At 46.6% G+C, this 27,541-nt stretch overlaps 2 protein-coding genes across 13 annotated transcripts in view; one reads left to right on the forward strand and one right to left on the reverse strand.

Moving 5' to 3' along the window:
• Window positions 1–27,541, forward strand: part of bnc2 (basonuclin 2) — a 161,436-nt gene that overhangs the window by 81,989 nt on the left and 51,906 nt on the right. The window lies entirely within an intron of this gene.
• The window catches only part of LOC119029961, a 157,550-nt gene continuing 133,622 nt past the window's right edge, over window positions 3,614–27,541 (reverse strand). For 4 of the 8 annotated variants that reach the window (XR_005078513.1, XR_005078520.1, XR_005078524.1 and 1 more), the window contains 2 exons: window positions 21,330–21,399; window positions 3,614–4,728 (listed from right to left, as the gene is read on the reverse strand). Coding sequence is in view for 3 of the 8 variants with exons in the window: in XM_037117796.1 (XP_036973691.1) it covers window positions 21,332–21,399 (68 nt within the window). In the remaining 5 variants the exon portion in view is untranslated. Of the gene's footprint in view, window positions 4,729–15,933; window positions 16,299–21,329; window positions 21,400–27,541 lie in introns of those variants that run through there. The other 4 variants (XR_005078292.1, XM_037117880.1, XM_037118540.1 and 1 more) reach the window with 2 other exon arrangements.

The raw sequence follows: 27,541 nt of genomic DNA on the forward strand, positions 1-27,541 counted from the left end.
CTCCGGGTAAATAGTTTTAAACAGGGACCGAGTAAATTTCCCAAAGTTTAGAGAGCCATTTACTTCCAAAAGAAAAAGAGGCCGCATTAACTTTATGAGCAACTTTTAAATGATGTCAACGTGACGGCTGTGTAGCCGTTGGCAAGGTCCCGGGGCAGACATGGTTGTTTTTGAGTTGGACTGATGGTAAATGCCCACCTCCTTACCTCCGTGATCTAATAGACATCCACTTAGTCTTAATGGGCAGATTCCCTTTCTCCTCTCGTGATGACTGTTGCACTCTTTAAAGGTGGAATTGCCTGCTTGCCTTTCCTACCAAAACCACCCCCCTCCCTATCCCCATCCCCACCTCCCCCTCCACCTCTCCTTTAGCCTCCGTATCTCATGCTCACTACCTCTCTCCTAGGATAGCGGGGAGCATTTCTAACAAAATAAATATTAATGCATCGCTCGCATTCACACCAAAGCCAATTCTCCTGCTTTCGCCAGCCCTCTGGCTACATCTGTTAGTGAAAGGCCCTTTGTTTTACATTCACGTCGCTGAGCATGTGTGCCCGAGTTTTATGCGCCTGTGTGTGTGTGTGTTGTGTGTGTGTGCCCCGGTGATAGTAGTGATGTTGTGAAATTGAATAGAGAGGGTGAGTATTGATCATTTCCCCCTGTGTGTTATTAGTGCCTGCTGCTGCTGACAAAGAGAGCATGAGCCACCCGCACAAACACAAACCGACAAACACACACACACACACACACACACACACACACGCTAACACACGGAGCCGTGTTTACTCAAGAAATACAGTATGTTGTTTGCATGTTTTGACAAGCTGTAATACATTGCGTCAACAGGAGGGAAAAAAAAGTCTACTTTCCTGCTCCATAATATTTTATGGAAATATCAACATTATTGCCCAGAAGTGGTGGTGGTGGAAACCTGTAAAAACTACGGCTCCTGTAGTGTTATGACAGACCGGGTTATGTGTCGCTGACTTATAAGCGTCAAGGGTCTTTTCAAACAGAGCCAATTTTTGCAGACACACACACACACACACGTTTGCGTTCTATATCATTACAATCTGTTTTGTCAATCTGCTGTAAGTGATAACACATTTCGAGTTCACAAAGGTCACGGCGAAGTGTAATTCAATCACCGATCACTGATATCCAAACAGCTATCTCTGCAGGCCTCCGGGGCCCGGGGAGCAGGAGGGTGTTAGAACCCGGTCTAAGTGTTCCGTCTTTGGGTAGATAGCGATGTCTGCGGGGGGCCCTTTGGTGCTTCAGTGGTCAGTGAGGACTGTCGAGCCCTAAATTGATCACCCTGACCTGGGGTGCTGAGGACAAAGGGAGCGGGATTGCAATAGATAAGGCTAAAGGGGGGGGGGAGAGAAATTGTGCGACCGGTGGCTTAATCTCTCCGGACTGGCCATTTTTCCCTTCCAGATGATAGATATGGTAGGCCTAGCGTGTGACACAGATGGATAATGCAGGCATCCGGGGTGATAGAGTTATAAATTAACACATTACTGGACCTTAATGTGGACTACTGTGGACGACCACACACAAACATCGCCAACCCTCCAGGCGCGCACACACACACACACACAAACACGCCTACAGTCTCACTGATGCGTCTAGCTGAGCTCAGGGTGCGGATTGCACTCCTCAAGTGGCATTGATTTGTTAAAGTGCTGAATTAGCAGGAGAAGTCCAGCTGCTGGCGCTTCTCTACTTTGCTTTCTTTCTTTTCTTTCTTGCCTTTTTTTCTGTATTTTACAGTTTTTGCTCTCTCAACTTCTCCTCTTTCACTCCTTTCTTGTTGCTTCACTCGCTGATTTTTTTTCCCTCTCCAGCTCGCATGAACTTTCTTGTCTTCTCTCTCTCTCTTTATTGACTCGCTCCCCTTTTACCCGACACACCTTTTGCTCGGTCACAAGTGCTCCTTCCAGCAGTTTCGCTCTCCTTGGTTGTCCTGGCAGATGCCTGTGTCTATTTTCCCCCCTCTGCCGTTTCCAGCTGGAAGGTTTCACCTAAAAGAACAGTTGGTTTTTCTCTCCTCCTTCTTGTGGCCCACACACTACTGCCAGCCAAAACTGTTATGTCCCTGACTCTGAGACTGAAAGGGAAGTGGTCTGTGTGTATGTGTGGCTGGGGATTGGTATTTAATAGCCAGACATTCAGAAGAGCTAATATCCAGAGCAGCAGTAGCCTGCACATTGTAAGGCCACACACAGTGACAAGGTCCCGCTCAGCTCGCTGTATTTAAAACTCGCCCAACTCCTGCAGTGCAAAGCAACGGCTCACACATCGACAAGCTAACCGCAGTGAATTCCACTGGTGTAAATGTCATTTAACAACAAATGAGTGCCTCTGGAAACTGAGCGCTGTACAGTAAGGGTCACTGGTCCCTCTGTCTGCTGAGTATGTAGTGGTGTGTTGTGCTTGGGCTTATGAGTTGGACAGACTGTCTGCTTTCTGAGTCCCAGTCAAGGCCCCAAGCCAAGAGGTGCAGATTTGTTAGTGTCTGCTCCATTATCACCCATCACTCTCATGGTTTGTTGTATGTGTGTGAGTGTGTGAGGAAGAGAGAGAGAGAGAGAGGGAGTAAAGAGACATGTCCCCCTCTCTCTTGCTTGCTGTGGTCCAGCCCAAACAGTTACCATCTGGTGACCAGCGACTGACCCTTTTCTTGTCTCACACACACGCATAGACGTACACTCGCACACAGAGTGCCGGCCTGCGTCCAAGTGATGAGTGAGTGACCACTCGTCTCTCCCCCCTCCTCCCTCCCCTGCCGAGTGTCCGTCTCTGCCAGACCTCCCAAGTCCCTCCCCTTCGCCGCACATGATTGGTCGATGAAAGGTTGATGGGCGACCGATCTGTCCGCAGCTCCAATAAAATGCTCAATAAAGCAGCGATCCCGGCCCTGACAGGGCTAATAGAAAAACACCTAAGAGGAAAAGGCACCCAAACATGAACAGTACACATGGGCGCGCGCGCACACACACACACACACACACATCGCTGTGGCCCAAAATAAGCACATATCTCCATGCTAGTTTAAACCACACTGCTGTTTTTGCCTTTCTCGCGTTTGCTTGATTTAGTTAGGGCCCCTTGTCTGCAGTCAGAGTGACATTTAGCATTTCTAGATGATGTTATTGTATTGTCACTGTATATGTAATATACATATTTTTAGTTCTGATGAGAGTCCATTGTGTCTATATTCGACCTTAAAAGATTAGCCAATCTCTCAAAACTAATATGTAGCTATTGTCATGATAAATTAATTGTTGGAGAGTTGTTTTTTTTTAAGCAAAAATGTTCAAAAAGGGTTAGAAAAAAAAATCTCTACATAGATACAGTTATTTAGTATTGAGTCACAGTAAAGAGAATACCTTCTGGTTTCTGATGGTTGGTCAGAGAAAATAAATGGGTTCAAAAAATTGTGATTCAACATTTTTAACTTCTTTTCTGACATTTTTAGACCAAAATAAAAATACTTGTTAGTTGCAGCCCTAGTCCACCCATGTAATACAGTGACCGTCAAACGACAAACTTTGAACTGGGAGTATATTTGGTTGACAGGAAACAACAGTCATGTGGGGTTTTTTTTTTTTCGTTATTTTTTTGTGTAGTGAGGCGCAACAAGAGAAAACTGGTGAGTGTGTGTGCGTGTGTGTTTGCCTGGTGTGCTCGGGTGACAGAGGCGTGAGCACCAAGGTCAGAGGCGTAGAAGAAGTGACACATGCATCACAGGGTTGTGACATGCCAGGGTCACGTCAAAGGTCACGTCGGCTGTCCAGAGAACACACACACTCCTTTAGCTCCCCGTCTTGGTGTGTGTTTTTGTGTGCGAAAGTAGTCAAGGAGTGACTGTCCCCTCGAAGGAAACGGGCAGCAGAATTCGACCTCCCGCCTTCTCTGGAGAACAGGGATTGAGCGGAGAGCAGGTCACAGGCAGGGCCTGTAATGGCAGCGTGGCGTTGTGACTGCAGCTCTGCCTTCGGGTTAAATGCAGCGCAGGGGACAGAGAGAAAGAGGGAGAAAGAGGAGTGTGTCGGGAGGGTGACTTCATGAAAAAAAAAAGAGACAGAGCGACGGGGAAAAATGGAGTGAAAGCACAAGTGGAGCATCTCGGCAAGAAAAACACTTAAAGTGAGGGATAGTGAGCAGGGATAGAGGTGGGGGAGGGGGGGTGGCAGGCAGGGGACTGAAGGAAGGAGGGGTAGAGAGCGGGCAGGCGTCCCCTCGCCTGAGGCTGATGCATTGTGACAGTCACTTAGAAGGATTTCACTTCCCCTAAACTGTGGCTAGCAGGAAGAAACACCATAAGTTGGGACAATTATGGGCTGAAGGAGATATGACGGAACGCATGCAGAGCGAGCCGCTGAGGGAGGGGAGGGAGGAAGGGAGGGAGGAAGTGAAGCAAGGAGGGGTTGGGGGGTGGGGGTGTGAAGTAAAGACTGCGTGTGTGTAGACTCAGGAGAAAACACTCATATCATCTGCTTGTGTTTGGCAGATTGGTCTGCATATGTACGGTGCATATGCTGTCCAAATATTGTGTGCGTGTGTGTGTGTGTGTTTTTGTGTGCGCTCGCCTGCGGGGGCCGGGGAGGGGTTCTCGCTCCATGCACGCCATGTCAGGGAGGGCTGGCGTCTCGCTCCTCATGGTACCGTGTGTTACCACTCTGCCTCCCTCATTCCTTCGCCTCATGTCTGTAACTTAACCTGGTGACGGAGGGTAGGAGGGAGAGAAAGAATGAAAAAAAAAAAAAAAACGAAAAACAAAACTTGGAGCTGAACGCTGCCAAGAAAAAAAACAAAAGGCCCTTCGTTTTTTTTTCTTTCATTCTTTGCTTGATTTGATTTCTTCCTGCCATTTTTTTTTCTTTTTGCATGCTAATAGTTTAGTCTTTTCGTGTCACAGCCTTGATAAGTGTCCCAAGAAGTTCTTTTTCTTTGCTACGGTACATTGTATTAGCCCCGCGCCGCGAGCTCTGCCAAGAATGTCACTGTAATTTGAGTGTAAGTGGATTCCAAGAAATACACTTTTCCTGTTTCATTGAGTCGTTTTGCTTTCAGCGCTATTATGTCCTTCGTGCGAGTGAGGTGGTGGTGAAATTGTCTCTGTTTTTTCTCCGGCTCGTGTCTTTTGCGAATGCCACCTACGGTTACAGTTCACCTACAGTTCCTCTTTATTCTGTTTTCCATCTGGGCGTGCTTCTGTGCGCGCGATAAATAATGACAGGGGCAAAAAAGAGCTTTCATTTTGATAAATATACCACACTTGACCGCGCCGTGATACCGTCTATTCAAACATAAACAGATAGATCTGTGTCTCTTCCTCTGTCTTTGTCTCCATCCCTCCTCCCCACTTTTTTCACATCTCCATAATTTTTTTTTCTTGTTTGCTCTACAGACAAAACGGCACAATGCTATACAAACAACCTATGTGTAAGTAAGGCTGAATTAAATGCACCTATTCTGGTTCCTGTACAGGTGTAGACCTTGTGTTTCTCATGTGTAGGTTTTGATTTCTTTACACTTGGATTATTACTGGCATTTTAGGTATTTGGGATGTTACATTTTTGGCATTCTTGTAAGCAGGAACAAGGTGAGCGGATTCCTGAAATTCGTATCGATTTATAGTTTCCTCAAATGCAGGTTTACGTTTCTAAAACGGCGCTCGACTTCACATAGTAACCACCCACAGTGGTTAGTCACCGCCTGCGCCTGTGATCTATTAGACTTTTTTTTTTTTTTTTAAGATACGGATGTAGATATTTTTGATTCACTGTAACCTGCTGCAGCCACAAAGACACGGTTTTCCCTGAAGTGATGTATGAACTAAGCTTCCTCCGTCCGCACCACGTTCCCCTCCCCGCTCCGCTCCTTCCTGCTCATCAGTATGGCAGTTGTGTTTGCTGAGCTGGCTTTTGATGGACTTTTTCGTTTGGTTCGGTCATCTGAGATTTGGCATTAGCTCCCCCTCTCTTCTTTTCTCTCCCTCTCTCCTCGTCTCTCTCTCCCCTGTGGGTATTATTCAGATGCACCTTCAGACCGGCTGTGCGAGGGAGTGATGGAGGGATGGATGGATGGAAGGATGGATGGATGGAGGGAGGAAGGAGGGGCAGACTGGGACAGAGGTTGAGGGGTATTAGACCCCTGAACACAGCTGGGACCCCAACTATCAAAGAGATGGTAATGACCGTCTGCTAGCATTAGAGAAGCGGGGATGAAAGAATGGCCGACAAACCCGCTGAGAGCGGCGAGTCTGGCACTGTGGTCGAGCCTGAGCACATAACCATCGCTGCCACCTCTGCCTGCCACGGAACTAATGAGTAAGACTTCAACCATATATACACAGAAATTCTTGCCTGAACGTGTTTTTTTTTTTAAAATGCGGATACACCCACTCAAAATCTGCGATCGAATCCTTTCGTGTTGCCAGCAGATGAGCTTGCCTTTCAGGGTTTTTTTTTTTCTGTGTCATGTTCAACGTCACTAATGCACCAGAAAACGGGAAACAGTAGAAAGTAGCACGCAGGTTGGTTGTTGGGATTGTTATTTTTGAGTATCTTTTACTTTAGTCTCTCTTCCAAATTCAACGCTGACTGAACTAAAAATATTAGAGCGTCATTAACTTCAGTGTCATCGCATCGTGACAGAAAAGGGGTTAAAATTAGCGCGTCCAACCGGCTATCATGGTTCCATCACTGCTGATCGGAGCCGATGGAAACGTTTGACCCGGGAATGAATGTCAGTGTTGGTGGGTGTTGGTATTAAGAGTAAAAGGTCTGTATATAGTGAATAGTATAATGAATACCTTTAATTAATACATAATTATCGTAGCCGTGATAACCGCATCGTGCCTCTGCTCAGCCTTCAAAGTCGAAAATCGGACTTCCTGGACCGCTTTTCACTTTCTCGCCGGTACCCATAGCAACGTGGCCACACCGACACACAGTGCCTTGCCTTTTTTTAAACACGGCGCTATTCTTGGTCTGAACGCCTGCTAAGAACTTTCTTAAGCAAACAAACAGAAGGAAGAAGAATCCAGAAATTGTGCAAGTAGTTATGTTTGTGTTTAATCAGTGGGGGGGACGGGGGTGTGGACCCAACTCTGCTGAGCTCAAGCAAACTTTATGAGCCTATAGGTGAAAAAAATAAAGAAGACAAGAAGGGCTGCTTCCCGCTCCTTAGTGCCTATTACCAATACCCACTTGCAGCAGTCATTACCCGTGACAGGGGTCAAGAAGGGTTGTGGGCTAAGCACTTCATCGTCTATAGAGTCAATAAAGGACTCGCGTGTGTCCACAATGACCCTTGAAGTGATCTATTTAAGTGGGAACGCAACGTGCATCTGTGCATCGGCGGCGTTTGGGAGGCGATTACTCCTCAGCTGATTATGATCCATGTTGTGACTTGCCGAAGCTTCTCCCAAAGTGCCTTCTTTGAAGAGCACTGAGATCTCTTTACAGTGCGGAGAATAAAAGAAAAAAGGCATTTGTTTGCAAAGGTGCAACAGTGAAGAGCACATTTTTCTGGTCCATTTTCACCACTGGTAGCTGCAGCGCTGCATACGGTCCACACAGGCTTAAATAATTTATCTCCTCTCGCTCTCCCTCGATCTTGCGCTCTCTCTTCACGTCGCTCTCTCTGTTGCTCCCTCCCTTCTCTCACCCCCCTTCATTCCTCTTAGCACTTGCTTCATTTGTTTGCTTTGAGGAGCTAAATCTTGTTTGCGCGTATTAATAAGTCAAGGCGGATTATCCCCCCCCTCCTCTCTACCGCGGCCCCTGTAGCGTCCTAGCCCCTTCTCTGCTTACACTGTATTTGTGGCCGGGTGGCTCTGTTTGCAGAATGCTCCACCCCCCACCGCCGTCGCCTCCTTACCAGAGAGGCGTAGTGTGCCGGGCTAATTAGATTAATTCCGATGCCTGTAATGATTGCTTGCCATCTATTTTTAATGACTGGTGCATATCAAAGAGTAGTAAAGCATGCTACCAGCGAAGCCCTCTCACAGTCCCCCCAGTGTCTCAGGCACTGTTGGGGGGCACGGGCTTAGTGTCGGAGTGTTAGCATATTGCCATTGTGTGTGTGTCTATGCATGTGTGTGTGTCACTGCAGGCTAAGAAGGAACATGTGTTCAGCTTGGCCTCTGCTTGGCCCCCTTAAAAAAAAAAAAAAAAGAAAAGAAAGAAAACACAAATAAATAAATCAGCATCCACTCGATGACATGACATTGTGATTTTTTCTGTGGTTGTGATATACGTACTTCCAGCTGTTGCTGTTTCCGAGTGCTGCTCGAAACAGTTTAATTTCGGAGAGGGACTGGAAAATATAATAGACTACCAAGGTTAGGTTATGCCGCAAAACAGATGCTGAACTAATTTAGAATCTGCATAAAGTAAACAGTATTAGTATTACCTTTTTTTGCTCTATTACTTCCATCTGATGTTTAATTTCTGTTTCAAAACACACCCCGTTTTCCCAGCTCCCTCTTGCTTGTAGGAAATCAAAAAGTAAACCATTCTTCTTCGTGTGTCGCCAAGCATTAAGCCCGGGCTTACACCTTTCCATCCCCGAACATGTGTGTTCATCACCCCTCTTTATGCATTTGAGATGTTGCTCATCTTTAATAGATGGATCCGAGTCTCTTCCCTCTTTCTTCACCCCCTCTGCCTCTTGGCCCCGTAAAAGCGAGTATAAATATTTGAGAGGCGAGCAGTTCAAAAGTGGGGGAAAAAGGGGGCGTTTAGCGAAGCCATTTGGAAACACAAATCTGAAATGAGAGACTGTGAAGACTTAGAGGAGGGACAAGAGGACGAGCGCAAGATCACGAGACAAGAACCAGAAGTCATTCAGAGCGAGGCCTCCAAGTGCATATATCTCCCTCTCTTCTGATTTTCTTCTTCTGTTTCTCTCTCTCACGCTGAATAAATACGTGCAACTTACAACACACACACCTACACACACACACACACAGACACACACACACACACAGGGTAGATTTCCATAAAATATTAAAGGAGGTGTTTCCTGTAATTATAGCACTGTTTGCCTCTGCCTCAAAGCCTGATCTGTAATTAAACAGGATTGCACACGCATATGCCAAAGTAAAGCACGCATAAACACACCTCCACGCCCCCCCAGACACACACACACACACACACACACACACACACACAGCCGCGCACACACTGAGCGAGGTGCAGATTTGTGAGTAGATCGCTGTAATTCATACTCTCTCATAACACATGCTCAAATTTGTACACACACACACACTCAATGGACTCATTCATAGACAAGTGCGCATACACATCAAGGCTTGAGCAAACACACACCGTCCACCTCCTCTCACGCACACACACACACACATAAACACACATCTTTACCTCATTCCCACAAGGAGAAAAAAAAGAAAAGTCTGGATTCTGTAATACGCTATCCTTCCTAGACACCCTATTGTGATGTTATCTCCATAACTATCCATATATTGATCCACCTCCCTCCTTCCTCCTCTTTAATTCTCTCTCCATCTGCCCCACTCCTTCCCACCCCTCACCCGCCCGGCCCTTATCTAATCTGGCTTTGCCACTAATGGCAGCCATTCCCAGCCATGAACAAGTGCCATAATGTGCTCTGGTAAGCCGTTATGATGTGAAATGACCCTATTGATTGGCTTGCATCCCCACTGACAAAAAAGAAGTGGCGGCAGTCACTTATTACTGTTAATGAGCTGTGGGATGGGCCCTAAGTGGCACGGCACACGTGCACACTCGCGCACGCACGCAAACACCTGCACGTCCGTACAAATGCAGACCCGTGCACTTTGCATAATTGTGTAGGCATCACTCCTACCTGTCTGTGTCCCGCCACATTTCGGCTCGTTAGCGACGGGAGGTCCCACCGTGTGGGCGAGTGACGAGCTTTTAATGGCTGCCACTTGGCATTGTCATGTCGCGTTTTCGATGACTGTTGCATCTGTTTCTATTTTTGCGTCTGTTGTACACACCTGGTGTGTGAGTGTAATGAACAAAGCATAAGACTGCCACTTAGCCTGACAAATGATACAAGCCTTTGCTTTTTGAGTAAAAGCGTGTTTTAGCACAGGAGCCCAGATGTGAGCTGATTCAGGCAGTGTAATGGGAGCAGCAGTGTAAGTGTAATGATGGCCAAAACAAAACTGGGAGGTTTGGTTGGATACCAGTGTGTCGAGGCCACAGGCGTAGATCTGGCTCCAGACACTGCAGACGGAGGAATGGTGTGTATGCCAAGGTGTCGTTTGAATGAGAGGATTCCTCTTGTTGCTTACTCTATGTGTGTGTGTGTGTGTGTGTGTGTGTGTGTGTGTGTGCGAACGCAGCCGCCGCGTGTTTTCCGAGCTGGCAGTGCCTCCCAGGGATAATCCATGGGACACATCCAATCAGCCGCAGTGCATGTGCGACACATGTTTTTTTATTCAATCTTCTTGTCTTTTCATCTTCCGCCACCACCAGAACGCTTCCTGCTATTTTCTTCCCAGCTCGGGACAAACGAATACCAGATGTGAGAGGTTGGAACGTACCCTCCCCTCCGCCTCACCCCTTCCCCTCCTCCTGCGCTGTGACTAGTCTGCGACAACCTTTGCACTCTCACTCTCTCCTCTCTCCCTCGTTCCCGCTCTTTTGTTTCCCCGAAGCCTGCCCATCCCTCGTCCGCTATGTGGGGACATTAAGCTGCGCCCATCTCCCACCCGCTCCCACTGGATGACTCTGTGTCTGAGCGCGACCTGGATAATTTTAGTGGCCATGTGCAGACGGGTCTGGGTCCTCGGGGTCCCCTCCCGTCTGCGCGGTGAATCAGAGATTTATTTAATTTACGGGAACGACATGTCAGCATGCTTTGGAAGAATAACTGTGTCATGCAGTTGTTTTCCAATTTCACTGAGACACATCATTTATTTCATTGGATCGCAGAGGGGGAATATCGACAGGAAGTTCTGTGGAAAGTACAGCACTTTGGAGGAGAAGTGGAGTCACCTTGAAATGAAATGTAATTTGTTGACCAACAGTATGGAAACAGAAACCCTTGTAGCGGGATTTTGTGCCGTATGACCCGCACAACACTCAAATGCCCCCATGCCAATCAATCAAGACCTTTAGTAATTAAACTATAATTCAATACATTTGCTTATTTATTAGATCGCCAAATGCATAAATCAATGGCGTATCAATGTTGCATACTTGAAAAGATTTATTTATGCAAGGCCGTGGCGGCAGGAACAGAGGATATAGTGGGGTGTCTGGGAAGAGTCAATATTTTCATATGTAAGCCTGTGAAATTAATGACCTAATATCTGCGATGAGAAAGCTCGTTTTAAAGGCATAATCCTCTCGCTGTTCCTTGGGAAGGCAAGGGCAACTGAATCAATGAAGGTTTAGGCTCTGGGAAATTATAACGGCACACACACACATGCATGGACTCACAGACGCACATCGAGGACAACACACACACGGAGCTTTATTTTATCAGGTAGGCCGCAGAAAGAGAAAGAGTACGGACCTGTGACAATAAGCACTATTTAATTGGTAGTAATGTTCCTTTATATAAGGTGATTAAGGCTGATTAAATAAAATGTTACCTACAGCTTTAATGTCTCTGTGGAACAAAAAGCAGCACACGACATTTGGCAGATCTTAAAAGTAGCAATCAGTTACTGTTATTAAATCCAAATACGAGGGGGGAAACTGTACCTGCATTTCCACAGTGAAACCACATGTTGAAGGAGTGATTCCTAATTTTACCATAACACGCTCCAGTTCACAAACTGTACACCCTGAGACCTCATTCTCAGATCGTGTGGCAGGCCCCTGCTGAAGCTTATCAGTTACAATGCCAGGAAAAGACAGAGGCTCATATGCATTCATAAAAGAGCGGTGGCTTCCTGCACACACACACACACACACACACGCACTCACACACATGTAGAATTAAAATGCCATTACTTAGCTGGAAGCTCGGAGCTCAACGAGACAGAGGAGAAAGGGAAAGGGAGAAAAAAAGAGACCGAAATGGTTCTTAATTCTTTCGTTATCCAAATGAATGAAAATCACATCAATGCGTCAAGACAAGGCCGTGCATCTGTCTCAAAATTAGCCCACCAATTATGTGAGGAAGCTAATGAAGGCAGGGGGCTCAGTGTGGCGATAGCTCGCAGCCGTCAAAAAGGCTTTTGATTCCATTTGGAGGAGAGACCTCTGAGGGCAGACTGGTCCGGTGCCAGCTGACCTTCTTTATCTGAACTTTGACCCCCGTAGTGGCTCGGGAACTGAGCTGATAGCTGATTTGTCGGCTCGCCGGATAGCCCAGAGAAAGATTGCGCGCTCTTGGACATTTTGTTTTCACTGAACTTCTCAGTGCTTGGTATAGATATTCATAACAATTACACACTGGTTGGCCGACTTGTTAACAGAGTTGCAGCCTTGCAGCACACACTGACCCTGCACTCACGCCATGCGACTGCCAACATCGTGTCTCTACACCATGTTTTAGTATCCATAGGAGGCCACAGCGGCTGAGGAAAATAGAAGGAATACGATGGTAGGGGGCATGTAGAGGACAATCATTAGACTGCACAGAAGGAGGGATGAGGAGAGGCGGCTGGGTGTGAGAGGGAAGGAGTGGGAAGCTCGGCGCGGTCCCCGAGCATCTGGCAACACGTCGCGGGGAGCCACAGTCCCTGTCATTAATAGTGATGAAATCATTTAAGCCATCAGGACTAAACGAGCCAGTTAAGAGACACTCAGCGCTACACTTCTGTCTTGAGACGGAGAGGCATCGCCTGCGCGCGCTGCTAGCATTGACACGCGGAGAGGGAAGATAGATGTGTGTGCATGCGCGGAAGCTGACAGGGTGTAGAAACTCTATTATCTATGTGCGCTCCTGTGCGTTCCCTTTTACATGTAAACCCCCTTAATTTGAGTTTATGTATGCACATAAAGGCAACAAAATTAAGCAATTTCACTGTATTTTTAAGCTGATTTTGTACGGTGAAAAATATAATTTTTTTTAATGCTGCAATTAAATATCAAATTTATCTTCATATCTTACAGCAATATAAATTCAAGTACTGCACAAGGTTGCAGGATGGTTTTAGTTTTTGGCAACATCTGGCCAACGGGAATGGCAGTACACAGAAAAACTTTCACAATAAGTAGCGATAATAAGTTAAACAATTCAACATAATTATTAAGAACAACCCAAATTCAACAGTCACTATAGATCAAACACTGCCACAACTATAAAAACTCATGTTGTTTTTTGCTAAAAAAAAAAAAGGTCTCTTGGTTAAATGGAGGCCCATTGTGTTGACATGAGGACCACAGGGCTGAAAAGAATTATAAGCTCACCACTAAATGAGCAGAACATTAAATGTGGTCCTTTTTATATCAAGTTCCAGCCTCAGCAGCGGCTCTGCTGCAACAGTTTGAACAACAAACAGGTCAATTATCTAGTCCAGGCACTACCTGTACATTACCTCAATGTTCTCCCCTGTATGAGCAGCGAGTCAGGGAATACTCTGTATTCACTGCATTTCTTGTCAGGGAGAAGGAACATAACGCGTGCATGTCTCTGTATGGTAAAAGTTGGTGGAATCAGGAATCAAACTGTGTTACTGGTGTGCCACAATTTACAAGAGATGTGCCATCATTAGAGCTGCAGCGAGTGAAGAACCAAACCACTGGCTAAATCTGCCATGAAATACTAGACTGCTGCAATAAAACCTGAGCATCTGCACCAAACTGGAAACAGATGAACCCCGTCAAGGATACATTGTACTTTCTTCCCCTCCTTGTTTCCTACGAGGCTGTGGGTCTTCTCTGGATGAGTGGTGAGAATTGTGATTTTGTGCATAATTACATGTGTCGGTGTGTGCGCACAGTGCGCGGCATATGCCGATCATGTGTGAGAGTGAGAGTGTGCACACACTGGTGTACTCTTGTCGGGCCTTTGTGTGTATCATGTTATGGCCTACACAAGTACTGAGGCCACAAAGGAAATCCATTGCCAACAACAGCACAGCTACTGGCAAGGAGCCATACCACCCCAGAGGCTTATGGGATAGGGTTTACAACCAGAGACGCAGTGTAGGAGGGTGAAATCTGTAAAGGTCACTCTGTGTTATACCGTATATAGTGTCCAGTTCTTCCTCACTGTCAACTGCTTTTCCTAGAATTCTGTTATACTCACATTACTCAATCACGACTGTTTTCATCTCGTACATGTGGAGATAAAAAAAGGCGACGCTCGGCCTATAGGCAGCTTCGCACTCCATGTACAAATCAGGCTATTAATTCCAAGTATTACACTGATGTAGAGCAGAGTACCGGAGATTTATAGACCACATTAGGAGTCAGACGAGAACATTATGGTGCTTATTGTGAATTAGGGCATGGGCTCTCTGCCTTGTTTGCTCCTGGGGAGAGGTCGTGATATCCCGTTACTTCCTCAAACCCCTCACTCAGAGGGGACAAGTGTGCTTTTTCCATCTCGGTCCCAGACAACTTATTTCCAGTGTGTTGGCTTTGCGTTATATAATGACATTCGATCGTGGGACGGCCGCGCCGGACGGCTGGTTACACTATACAGACGTGCGATGGTGATTGGTTTATTAGCCTTATAAACATAATGATGCGGTGTGTTTGCCTCTTTGGAAAAGTGGACTTGAGTAACCGTACGATGGCCGGCCTGTGCCCCTGCTTTTTTTTATTCTCATGGTGGCTCAGTCAGATGATGTGTTATGTTTGTGGTAATTCATCTGAGTGAGTGTTAATACTCGGCACACATATTCTAATGGCCTGATGTAGGATTTTTGAACCCCGAGCCAGAAACCACCAACGCTCGCCACTAAGCTGGCCTCTCTCCCTCTCCTTTGTCTTGTCATCCTTTTCTTTTCCCTTCTCTCCAGCGAGCGAGAGCGCTGCCTTTTCCGTCAGCGCCGTGCCGTCTATTGACAGAGCACTACATTCTAGACATATCTGGGGGATTAAGTTGCAAATTTAAGCAATGGGAAAATCAATGGGTTCCTCTTTTAATTCATGAGAAAGGCTGTCACTGTGAAAAAACAGTAGGGAGATGTGGCTGTTTGGCTCACATTCATCCAGGGAGAAGTAGAGGAGGAAGAGGAGGAGGAGGAGGAGGTGAAGACAGCCTCCTTTAAATCTCTCCATCAAATAGGGGGCAAGGCTGATGGTGGCCTGCCAGAGATAAAACCACCGGAGATAAAAACGGATGCTTTGTCTCCACCTTTATCAGCCGCCATTTGTTTGACCGGTCTTTAATAGACTAACTGCTCAATATTTGATAGTAATAGAGCGTCCGTTTTTCTTTCTCTGGTTTGGGAGCAAGAGTGTGTTTCTCGTCCATGTCCGCAGAAACACTAGTAGTCAGCAGTGTAGGGAGAGGCTGCTGCGAAGGTTTTAAGTACTACCTGGACTCTCAGCCAATAAAAACAGATATCTGACTGCGCAGATGTATATTTTCACTCTGGGATTTTTTTTTTCTCTCACATAAAGCTGAGAAGTCACCCAGCCCTTTTGTTTCCAACTGCAGGATTTCCAATGACGGATCGCTCTGTCGTTTAAACTTTAGCCACCAGAAAGTAAAAAAAGTATGACAAGCTATTTGTATGAGGGGGTGACAGAAAGTAGGGCTGTGAGGAAGAAAACCTTGCCAATAATGCAGAAAAAAAACAGAGTTTTCGCAAACTACACGTCACCCTGATTCCTGGACATTAGACACTTCTGGCGAACATTCAGTAAAGTCATCACATCCTTGTGTTTTACGACTCCTCTAAACAAGTCGCGTTCATCCCCAGGTTACACTCCAGTACTGTGTATCCCCTGCTGACTTCAGGGAATTTGATTTTTTTTAATGAACAGCTCAATATCTAATTCATTAAAGTGGCTGTTTTATTTGATGCATTCTCCTTACTCCAGCTGAACCGAGGGAGCAAGCCAGGGGCTGAGGAGAGGCGGCCCCTGTTGATGGACGTCCAGTCGCACACACACACACAAACACACACACACAGTGCTGTGAGTGTGTGTGCATGCATGTGTCCCTCGGAGAGACTCGGGGGCTCCGGTCGATCGTGGCTCCTTCTCCACAGGGGCCCAGAGCGCGAGTTTTACTCAGCCTGACTGCTGAAGGACAGGAGCTGTAATTGGCCTCGCGCACACTCTCTCTCGTCATTAGAAGCGGGCCGAGGGGAAGGCTTAACAATCGGTGCGGGGCGCACTGCGAGTGCTTCTCTCGGCATGGAAAAAGCATAAGGAGGCACGTTAGGCTTTAGCAGCTGTATTGAAAATGTCGCCTATTTTGTGCAACTGAGCAACATGTACATTCTCCATTAACATCAGTGACGGGTAGAGATCTCACGGTTCACAGGCCTCTGCCTACACTTACATCATTGGCTGGACTGGACGAGGGAGGGTTGGGTTTGTGCGTCAAGAGAACTGAAAACACTTGTCGCTTCAGAGACGCTTGATAAACTCATGTCGGACGTCTGATATGATTCCTCACGTGGATTTGAAATTAACTATATTTGGGATAAGCAAAAATAGTCTCGGTCTGGCCCAGGCCTTCTCGGATATCGCCGTCACCCTTGCAAGCCCACATACCCCTCCCTGCAATTTCCTCCAGCCGAATACCAACAAGATACCTTCCGCCACATCTCACATTTGTAGGTCCACATAATAATATATATCCTGATCCTGACTGCTCTGTCCTCTGTGGTCCCCTCTGATCAACTCTCTTATCTCGGTATAGATCACACTCCACACAAACCCCCAACTCCCTCTCCGAGACACATGTACAGTAGCAACAGAGGCACAGCTCATCCAGAGGTATAATAAAAACATGCATTGCATAATACAAGAAATAGTGAGAATCTGATATACACTCGGTTGGAGACCCTGAAGAGAAAGAAAAAAAAAGTATAGAGAGAAAAGGTGTATTAAAGTGAAACACAGGGCCTTGGTGGAAATATGAAGGGGTCAGATTGAGAGTGGAGGGGGCTCCCTGGCGAGGGCCTGGGGGGGCCGGCTGGGGATGTGTCAGGTGCATGAGCTGCGCTCTGCGCTGGGCAGTGTTGTTGTTACACCAAGGGCAGCGCCACAAGTCCGAAAGTATTGATTTCCCGCCTTGTCGAGAGGCAGAGAACTGTCATGTGGAGAGCACTGACCTTGGTACACACACTAAGACAACTATTCCCCGCGGCCCCCCACGGCACAGTGAGGAGGGAAGAGAGGAGCAGATGCAAGACACAGCAGCGGCAAAGAAGCAACAAACAACAACGAGCTAACCGAGTCTCCCGCGCAGGAGGAGGGGTGGAGGAGGAGGACGAGGAAGAAGAGAGAGGAGGTGAGCTTGAGAGGAAGAGAGGAAAGAGAGGGAGAGAGAGAGAGAGAGAGAGAGAGAGAGAGAGAGAGAGAGATTTCAGAAAAAAAAGCAGGAGCAGGAAAAAAGAGAGCAAGAAAAAAAAAAGAAAGAGAGAGGGGAGCTAACAGTCAAAGCCAGGGCCAGTTCCCCTGAGTTGTCAGTGGGCAGCCCAGTGTCTGGTTATCACGCTGTTTGAAATGACAATGGCTTGACTTGTATTTTCCTCCTGAGACCCAACTCAGATCTATAAGCCAGAGGGAGGGAGGGGAGGGGAGGGTTGGAGGAGCAGAGAAAAGAAAAGGCTGGTCATAAAAGGAGACGATAGAAGAGCGGGAGGAAGGTAGGAAACAGTACGAGAGAGAGCATGACAAAAAGAAAAAAGTAGGGGGGGGGGTTGTGGAGGGGCCGAGAGATTGACTCCTTCTGTCTCTGTATCACTGCTGTAGTTGTAGCCTTTGACATCTACAGAGAGAGACAGAGAGGAAGGAAACGAAAGACGGCAGCAGCAGCAGCAGCAGCAGCACAAGCAGCAGCGCAAGCAGCAGCTCAAGTGAAATGTTTTTCATGTGGAAGCTCCATCAGGATTTGACAACAAAAAGGGCTCCCTGTCACCTGCAGCTACACGGCGGGGCTCATCCCCAGTCACAGCGCGGCGCGGCGCACAAGAGACAGGCAGAGAAAACACAGCCTACAAAGAGCTCTCCTCGGGTTAGATCGCGGTGACAGACACTTAAGAGACCCGGCTTTAGTCACACATCTCTCGCCTCAGATCAGGGTGTTTTGCTAACAAGCTCAGCAGCGAGTTTCCCCCCTCTCGCTGGCACGCCGGAGCTTGTGAATAAAAGGCCACTTTTTTCATGATGAAGAGTTCTGTGCGGAGTTGTGAGGGAATCTTACTCTCAAAGTCTCTTTTTCGGGGGGAGAAGTCTCAAAGAAGTGGAGCCCTAATTGAATTAGCTGGCTTATTAGTGTTTGACATTGTAAGCTTGGCCATAAGTAAGGAAGTGGGGACTTGGGAAGTGGATTTAAAGAGCAGTGTTGGTTTTGGTTCTAATTTTACACTCTCCTGACACACATTATTCCCCTCAGCTGCAGTTAGGCCCAGATATGGTAATGCTAATAATATGTGTGCGAGGGGGTTTAAGTGGCTCACCTAAATTGCTAAGCCTGGGAAACACAGTGGTCAAAACCTGGTGGCTGAAGCCTCGTCAGCTTTGCAAAAACTCCTCATTCACGCACAGATATCAGAATTATAAACAGAATATTCATATAAGAATAGAGAGAGTGAGTTGAGAACAAGCTCTCCTCGTCTTTGTCTGCTCACAACATGTCTTCAAGGGAGAGAAATAAAAGGCTAAGCACACCTTCGGCCGCATTACTGTTTGGTGGCCTTGATGCCGAGGTTCGCCTCCGTTAGTCCGCCTTAATTTGGTCAAATCTAATTGCTAATTACACTTGCTTTCATTATCTCAGCATGTTAAATCCAAGGGCTTTACCAGTATTATGTTTACTCGACGAAAGAAAAGGAGGAACCTTTGATCAAGATTAAGCACATATATTCTCCTTCGGTCAAAGCAGAGACACACAAATGCATGCACATACCGCGCAAACTTAATGAATCTGTTTCATCTGTCCTATCGACTTTGTCTCTCTTCGCTGTCGACATTCACCTCCTCATACCCTGAGAGCACAATTACTACAAAGAACAACTTCATGCTTGTGGCGGGAGCGTTAAATAATAACAAGCACTCAAACTGGATCCTTATTATTCTACTCTTGATCCACCCCACCCGGTCACTAAAGTGTTAACAATGACTGGGGCAGTGATTAACATCTTAATCTTTTGCCTCATGCTGATTGTCAGCTTCCTTTGGGAGCACAGAAGGAACTTTGTGGCTTTCACCACGAGTGCTCTGACCATTTAAAAACACAGAAACACAAACATTGGCGTTTATTGCACCCCCCCACCCCCCGAAAATAAAGTGGAACAACTGGCAGCAAACAAATGAATAAATGTAAGCCTCCACAATTAGCCCCTTGCTCTCGGTGGATGCATAATGGATCTCTCGCTGCACAAAACGATTACATGCCACTTGAGATAATGACAGATTGTGCTAAAAGGAGCTACTTTACCCACTCATTCAGCTCTCTTTGGGGGTATCACCCCATGTGTGTCTATGCGGCAAGTGAGGCCTGTGGGCCCCCCTCGGCCTCCCCGGTTGCCAGAGGGCGTAACGCCAAGCGAATGCCCGGCCTGACACATGATAAACTTGGGGACAGGTGACCAAAGCAAAGCAGGCCATTCCTCGCATTCCAGCCGAGCTTGGACACGCCAGCAAAGAGCCAACATGTCACTTTCACCTCTCATCAATCCGGCAAGAATAACAGGTCACCACTCTCACTGGTGTCAACAGGTATGATGAAACATCATAGCATCAGGGTTAGACGTTTTGACGATATAATGGCAACTCTTCTTTTTTTTTCTAGGAGAGGGCTTCACATTGTGCTCATTCCGACATCGACTGTGTCGTGTTCTCAGCGGCTATCAAATACAGTGTTGAGTGCAAATGCCAACTTTACTGCATAGCAACTTCAGCGGCGGAGGGGGTGGTGGGGGGGTGGAGTGTGTAAGTCGGGCAGAGACAAAACCAGGCAGCGATATCCAAATTTGGTTGAACTCTTTCTTTGCGTTTATTTAAAGTCTATCGTCTACTTCCGGATCTATTTATCCAGATAAATCTTTTTAAAGAAAAGAGAGCGAGAAACATAATCACCACAGCACACAGCACCACTGCATTTCATTTCCATCCTTGTTTGTCTCTGTGCTTTTTTTTTTTTTCTGCCCTGGTCTTGTATCTATCCCACGTATTCCCCACTGCCCATGACATACTGGAAATGCCTGGTTAAGTGCTGTTCTGACATTAGCTGAGTGTAGTCACAGCATTTGGCCTGGGGACAAATGCTAGAAAGGCCCTATAAATATGGATGCCACCCACCCCTCCTCTTTCCTCCCGCTCTCCCTCGGCTCCCTGATGAGCTTGCATGTGTCTGTGTGTGTGTGTGTGTGTGTGTGTGTGTGTGTGGCGCGCCGCTTGCTCTGTCACACCATGTCCCCGTTGTTTGTTTACTCACACTGACAGAGATACACTCGCTTGCCGTCGGTGCTCGCCACCTACGCCTGCTAACCGAGTGCCAAAGAGCTCGCTAATGCTCCAGCACACCCAGTAAATAATGCATCCGCCAATGCCAGGCAGCTAGCATAGCGCGGCGGCCCCAGCTGTCTGGGCTATTTCATAGGCTGATGGGTCTGTTAGCCTGCATGTCACTCTCAGGTCGCGTGTTAGCGAGTGTCACTGTCGCCTGCTGTTACAGTGCAGAGCATCACACCCGCGGAGCTCAGTGCTGCGTGAAAGCGATGCCACTTCGAGCCAGCCGTCCTTTCCTGCGTGCCCACCTCTGCCCCCGGCGCAGTGGCGGCCCTGTGGGTGCCCCGTGGCTGCACTGATGCCAGCACGTGTGGAGCTGCAGGGAGGGTCCCCGTGGGGAGGAAGTGGGCCATTAGTACGGTCCTTGCCCTGGCGTTTTACTCCACTTCAGTACACATCACAGAGGGCCGCCCTCTCACTAACTAGCTAACACATGCTAATTAGTCTGGCGACAGAGCCAGTTCCTCCATGCTTTGGGAGCATATGTGTAGCTCCAGAGCAAAGCTGGCTGAGAGGACCTGGCCAGGGACTGACGCTGCTTCATTAAGTTTTCTTTAATGTGCTTCAAATAAATGCAGCGTAGCGGCTTAGTGCTTTAAAAGCGGCCTCAAAAATATGAGTGATGGAGCCAGAGTTCAGTCTTATCTTTGGTAACAACTCACAGCTCCAATCAAGCATTCACATCAACACTCTCCCTACCTTCAGATTAGTGTGGCGCGCCGTCTGCTCTTGCAAACCAACTCGCCTTTTCCTGCAACGTCTTCATTTTCTGGAAACAAGAACAACCACAGCCTTAATGAAACTTAATGATGATAGTCATAACACAACAATAATCCAGTGGTCTGGAAAACTAATCAATGCGTCTTCTCTCCTTCCCCTAATGACCTGTGAAAACAAAGCAATAAAAAGGCGGCGCGTGTTTATTTTGGCCAAAGCAACAGGCTGATAAGAGCGGCGGGCTGATTAGCAAAGCCGAGACGGTCACACAGATTAGGACACCACACAAAGCTAATGTCGCCACATGAGGTGAAGGTGCGTGCGTGTGCATTTCTGAAGCTCCCCATCGCGATGGAAAGTTTGCAGGCCCATTGGCTAAAAAGCATTCACTCTGCCACAGCAGGCTCGTTATCCATGTGTTAAATAGATGAGGATTTCCTGTTTCGTGTCTATACACTGTGATTTTCCTGTTACTGTAACTCCAGTCGGTGGTAGCAGTTTGTCATCCCGGTAATGTGATGATAAACACATGTTGTTTCCCTTGTCTGCTGTGTGAAGTGGCTGACCGGCGTGGCTCTCGTTTTAGCATGCTTCTTGTCTTCTGGTCTCTGGTTGATTCCTCCCAGACTCTGGCCCTTCACCACAAATCATTGCGGTGCGCTGTGTGCAGCTTTGGGACACAAATTGTGCCCCCGAAGTGGTGCAAAAGCACCGTTTGCTCATATTCATCTTTTTTCCCTTTTCAGGGAGAAACCAAAAACCAGGGGATCGTTTTTCTTAAACAGGCTTGTAATTTCCACAGTTTCTTTACAGCATGATGGAAAGTGTCGGTTTGAGTGACTGCTTTTAATTAGTTAAGTTCAGATAGGGAGAAGAGGGGAGAATAATATTTTGCTTTACGGCGCAGAGGGAATTATAAAAAAAAGCAAAACAAAAAAGGTGGAAGGGGAAAAATGTAGATTGTCACACGTTAGCGCTTATGTTAAAAAAAACACACAAGCACGCTCCCTTGATCAGAGGCAGTAACATTTTCTGTCACCACATACTACACAATTAGCAAGCTATTTGCATTTTGCCACTTAAGGACCAGTCAGCGCACAATTTACATCAGTGGAAATGATATGTACATGTGCTACACAAAACACGCAGAGGAAAAGACCACCTCAACACCGTCCTCGAGGGTCCGAACCAAATATAAGTCATGCATACTGTATTAGGACACACGGAGTCTCTGAAAAATCTCAGAATTCAAATGATTTAACAAGCCCTGTAATAAATGTATTTCTTATTCCCTGGTCAGATCATGTGAATTCCTAAACACACAACACATTTCACATGACAACATGGGAGATCGGTGTCAGGTGGATTACATGGAATGATGGGGTGATGGGTCTCTTTTTTCTTCCTGCTTGCTGGAGAGCCCGGTGTCCTGATTAAAAATTTCAGCTCCACTGCCTTTCTAATTAATTAGCGAGGCCACTCAGAGGAGCGCTGTGGACCAATTAGTCTCTAGCAAGCCGATGATGCCTATCGCTACAGCATCACTGTACAGCTGTCGCTCCCCGCTCCGAGGACGGCTGGGGATGGACCCTCAGGTGCTCGCACAGGTTCAAACAGCGGCGTGCGTGCATGCAAACTACATCAGATGCATACACACACACACACACACACACACAGTGTAATAATAAAAGTATTGATAATAATAGAAAAAGATCAGATTTGCAAAATATACATAAAGTCAAGATTATATATTTTTTTCCAGATTAAGCTTTTCTAATTTTTCTTTAAATTAAAATGATCATAAATAATATTATCATATGTGAGTTTAATGAAAAATAAGTGTTCTAAGACTAGATTACATAGAAACAGCTCGTGTAATGTCTCAGTAGGTCTAAAGGAACCTGTAACAGGAGTTTGACTGCAGACAGTTAGGGAAAAATGTGGTGATTATTTGAACTAAACCAAACTCCACGACAATGTTGAAAATCATTAAGGTAATCTAATCGAGGGAAAATACGAAATATTTTCTGGTTACAGCTTCTAAAATCCAACAATTCTCCACCTTTAATTAAAGTTTAATCTTTGTGGCCTTTGGTGAGACAAAATAATAATTTCTAAGACATCGCCTTCTTCGAACATCGGGCATCAAATCATTTAGAAGATTTCTGACTCATTTCAACCGACACTGACAAAAAAAAAGAAAAAACAGCCATAATTTGAGAAAAATAATAATGCTGCAAGTTTGAATCGTTCTGCCGATAAAGGTATACTACAAAAATACTGGAAGGCATTGACAATAAATGTGCTTTGCCTATCTGCCACTAAAAGCCTCTTCAAGACACTGAAGCTGAACCTTTTCCAACATACCACTCTGAGGCAGATGAAATAAGATGGAATTGTTTCAGTTGCTTCAGTCTTGATGGGGAATTCATCCTGCATGCTGACCACAGGGCTGGGTGGGGAGGTTGGAGGGTTGGAGAGGGTGTCTGCATTTCTTTGGAGGGGCGGCGGAGTTTGCTGACTTTGTGAGAATGGACTAGTTAGAAGACCGAGGAAGCTCATTTCCACTTCAAGGGGTCGCCTGAAACATGGCATCAGCAGGCCTTCTCTGTTAGCTCCCGCTCACTGTACACGCTCGCACGTGTGTGTGTGCGCTCGCGTGCACTAATGCATGTGCACACACATACGCACACACACCATCAGATCGTCTCACATTCACAGACATTAATAAAGCCTCCCCATCGCCTCCTCACCCGAAGTCTAATGTTTATTCGTACTTGAGGAAAATGCGCTGATACAGTCTTTTTTTTTTTTTTTCCTCCAAGACTGAAAAACAGCCAAAAGCTAACAAAAATGTGGAACTTCAAAGCCCCCCGACAGTGGTGGGTACACATTAATGAACACATCACACGCAAACACATACACGTAACATCCCGCAAATAATTCAGTATCGCTCACAAGTTTGATCGCAAAGTGTGGATTGGCACATTTGAGCATTAAAAATGTGTGCGTGTGTGTGTTTTTGTGCAGCGCAGACACACAGCAACACGCGTCCCTCTGCCCCTCTGCAAGCATAAACAGTCAATACTGTAGTGGCTGATTAGTATGAGAAGAGGGGATGAATATTGGAGAAGGACTCTCAAGAGCCACCCATGAAACATGGAGAGGATGTCAAAGCATTTTGTTCCCATCTCGTTCATTAGATCTAACTCCGGCTAGTGGACGCTCAGAGTGTTTTAAGTTCATTCACAAACACACGCGCATGCACACACACGCACACAAACAGAAAATAGACACACACTGGAAACAACACTGTTGGAAACAGTTGTAGTTATTAGATCAGCGTGTCTGACATTTTGTCGACATAAGTAATTAATTTATCCTTTCTATTGGGAAAGTCCAAAGAGCCCAATTAACATGGCTAATATTGCTGCATCGTGTAAAAACATCATTTTTTTTAATACAGAGGGAATATTCAAATGACTTGCCTTCATTATTCAAATGTATAAGCAAAGTCATCACTGGGGAAAGAGACACGATGGGATTCACACTCGTAGGAACAAGAAAATGATAATCAATCTTTTATTTCTGCAAAGCAATCAAATATTCAGCATATGTGCCTTTCCTTTATCTTGGTTTTCTTTATTTGCGTCACATGAAGTCTGAGGCTTGTTCTTACATCCGCCTCATTATCTTTCACTTGAAATTTAAAATCTTTTTTTTTTTTCGTGTGCATTGACAAGGTGCCATGTTGCAGCAATAATCGTTAATTATTTAACTTTGAAATCTTGGCAGCGTGTGTTTGCGCGAGCCCGGTAGCAGCGTGGTATTTAATCGAAATTATACAGTAAGTCGAGGCTTAGGAGGAAGAGGATTTTTTTTGCTTTTACAGTCGGTCCAGTACACATGCTCAGACAGGAAGCCAGGCCAAGACTCGCACGGTTGCCAAATCCCACGGCTTTGTAAGCAACGTGCTGCAATAGTGGAATCAGACAAATAATATTCCTAATTTAGAGAGTGAAAATGTAAAGGTCAGAGGCAGCAGTGAGGGACCTTTCCGAAGTTTATTTGAATCTGTTTTTGCAGATTGCTATTGTGGCACTTGTGTTTTCTGTTTTCACGGCTCGTTCGGGTATTTGTTTTTGAGCGAACTCGGGGGCCCCACAACTGCACAGCCCGGGCTCTAGGCTCCACTCTCCCACTCGTATAGCTATAACAAAGTCAATATTACAAAGAGGTAACACATGTCGAGGTATGCTTCAGGCCTGCCCTGGTGCTGTGATCCTGGATTGGGACACACACACACACACACAGAGTAAAAGAATGCATGCCTTCAATAGTAGGCTGCCTACCTCCATGAAGAAAAATGTATCCTGATTTTTTTTTTTTTCATCTCTTCTTCAAATTTGCTCTCCAGTTGAAGCCGGTGTTTTGGCTTTCACACGTATGAAACTGGTCACGTATGTGCGTGTGTGGGAGTGTGTGTGAGCTTCTCTTCCTACCATGTCCAAGTACTTGTTGGTGTCTGTGTGTTCACATAAATTTTGAGTGTGTGATGTGTGTGTGTGTGTGTGCGTGCGTGCGTGCGTGTGTGTGTGTGTGTGTGTGCGTGCGAGCGTGTCTGTGTGTGTGTGAGGGCCAGTTTGTTTTGTTTTTCCCTTACTTCAGCACATCTGAGAGAGCTTTTCTGGAACTCCTGAGCCCTGTCCAAACAAAGATGGCCGAATGTGAGGGATGGAGGGGAGGTGGATCAGGGCGTACGTGCATGTGTGTGTGTGTGTGTGTGTGTGTGTGTGTGTTTGCGATTTTTCAAGTAAGCTGGGACCAGAAGGGCCTTGCAAAAAAACCAAGGGGAGGGAGAGAAAACCGAGCCCCTGAGAAAGGCAGCTGGAAACACGGAGACTTGCGGTCTTTCTCTCCCCCCCCTCCAACACCCCCTACACTTCTCCTCCCCTGGTCCAGCTGCACTCAGATGTGTCTGCCTGCCCCCCCCAACCCCGCCTCCCCCACCTCACCCCTGCACTCCCAAACTCAATGCCACTGCCAAGGAGAGAAAGAGAGAGAGAGAAAGAGGGAGAGTGTCGCAGCTGGTAATACTTACTGGCCATTTTACCGCGGTAAAGGCATGAGATTCATTAGGCCAGGGCCCGCGTGTTTTGTGCTGAGTACCGGCCGTGTTATTGTTAGGATGTGGTAAAATTATAAATATGGAGGGGTGGGGGGGGATTTGGGGAGAGGTGGAGGGGGGTGCAGGGATCTAAGTGGAAGGGGTTGGAGAGGAGGCGAGAGCGAGGTGGCGGAGGTGGGGAGGGCAAGGAAGAGGAGAAACACGCCACTCATTAACTCCCCTGCCACAGTCTTGTTTCTCATGATTGGGTGGCAATAAAAAAGTCTGTCACAATTTGTCAAAGTTAATGACTCAATGGCACACCAGCTCTCAAGGGCTGGAAGACACGCTAACATATGTCGAATTAGTCAATAGCTTTATAATTGCAGAAATAAGGAGCCTGGCTTTAGCCAAATGAAGCGGACTTAGAGGGTCCTGAGAGGGAATTCGCAATTTGGTCAGGTCGATTGCAGAATGGCAATCACAGAGGCTTGGCACCGCTCCCCCGCACGCAAATTGTTGGGCTGCCTTTTTCTTTCTTGCCTTCTCCTCCCTCCCACCTGTCTGAGCGTGTCTTCTTTGTGACCTGTGACTCTGGAACGGCGTCTAGCCTCCACTTCAGCCCCTCTATCTGTGAACTTTGTAAGACAGATAAAGACTCAGACACTCAGATGGACTTTCCTTTGGTCCGCCGTCTCGTCCCACATGCACACACCGGGGAGTCACGCAAAAGACACTCCTTGTGTCACTCGCTCATTGTGTGGCTTTGGGAGTGACACGCTTGTCACTGCAGTCATGTAGCCATTGGTCGAATCCTCTCTGTGTCTCTCCCTCCCCTCTCCGTCTGTATCTCCGGTCTTGTGTCCTATTTTTCTGTGTCATTTGCTGACACAATACTAATAAAAAGGCACAGCTTTCACTTGGAGGGGTTTTTTTATCTAAAGAGGGAACTACAACTGACACTGATTCAGGAGCGGTCTTCTCGCTATGCTGGCTAAGGTAAATAATTGCACGAATCTGTAAATAATAACAATCTGGACCCCCGTTTTTTTGGGAGGATTTCTTGATGTGGTGTTTTTATAGACAC

Source organism: Acanthopagrus latus, chromosome 1 (genome assembly GCF_904848185.1).
Source record: "Acanthopagrus latus isolate v.2019 chromosome 1, fAcaLat1.1, whole genome shotgun sequence".
NCBI classification, from domain to species: Eukaryota; Metazoa; Chordata; class Actinopteri; order Spariformes; family Sparidae; genus Acanthopagrus; species Acanthopagrus latus.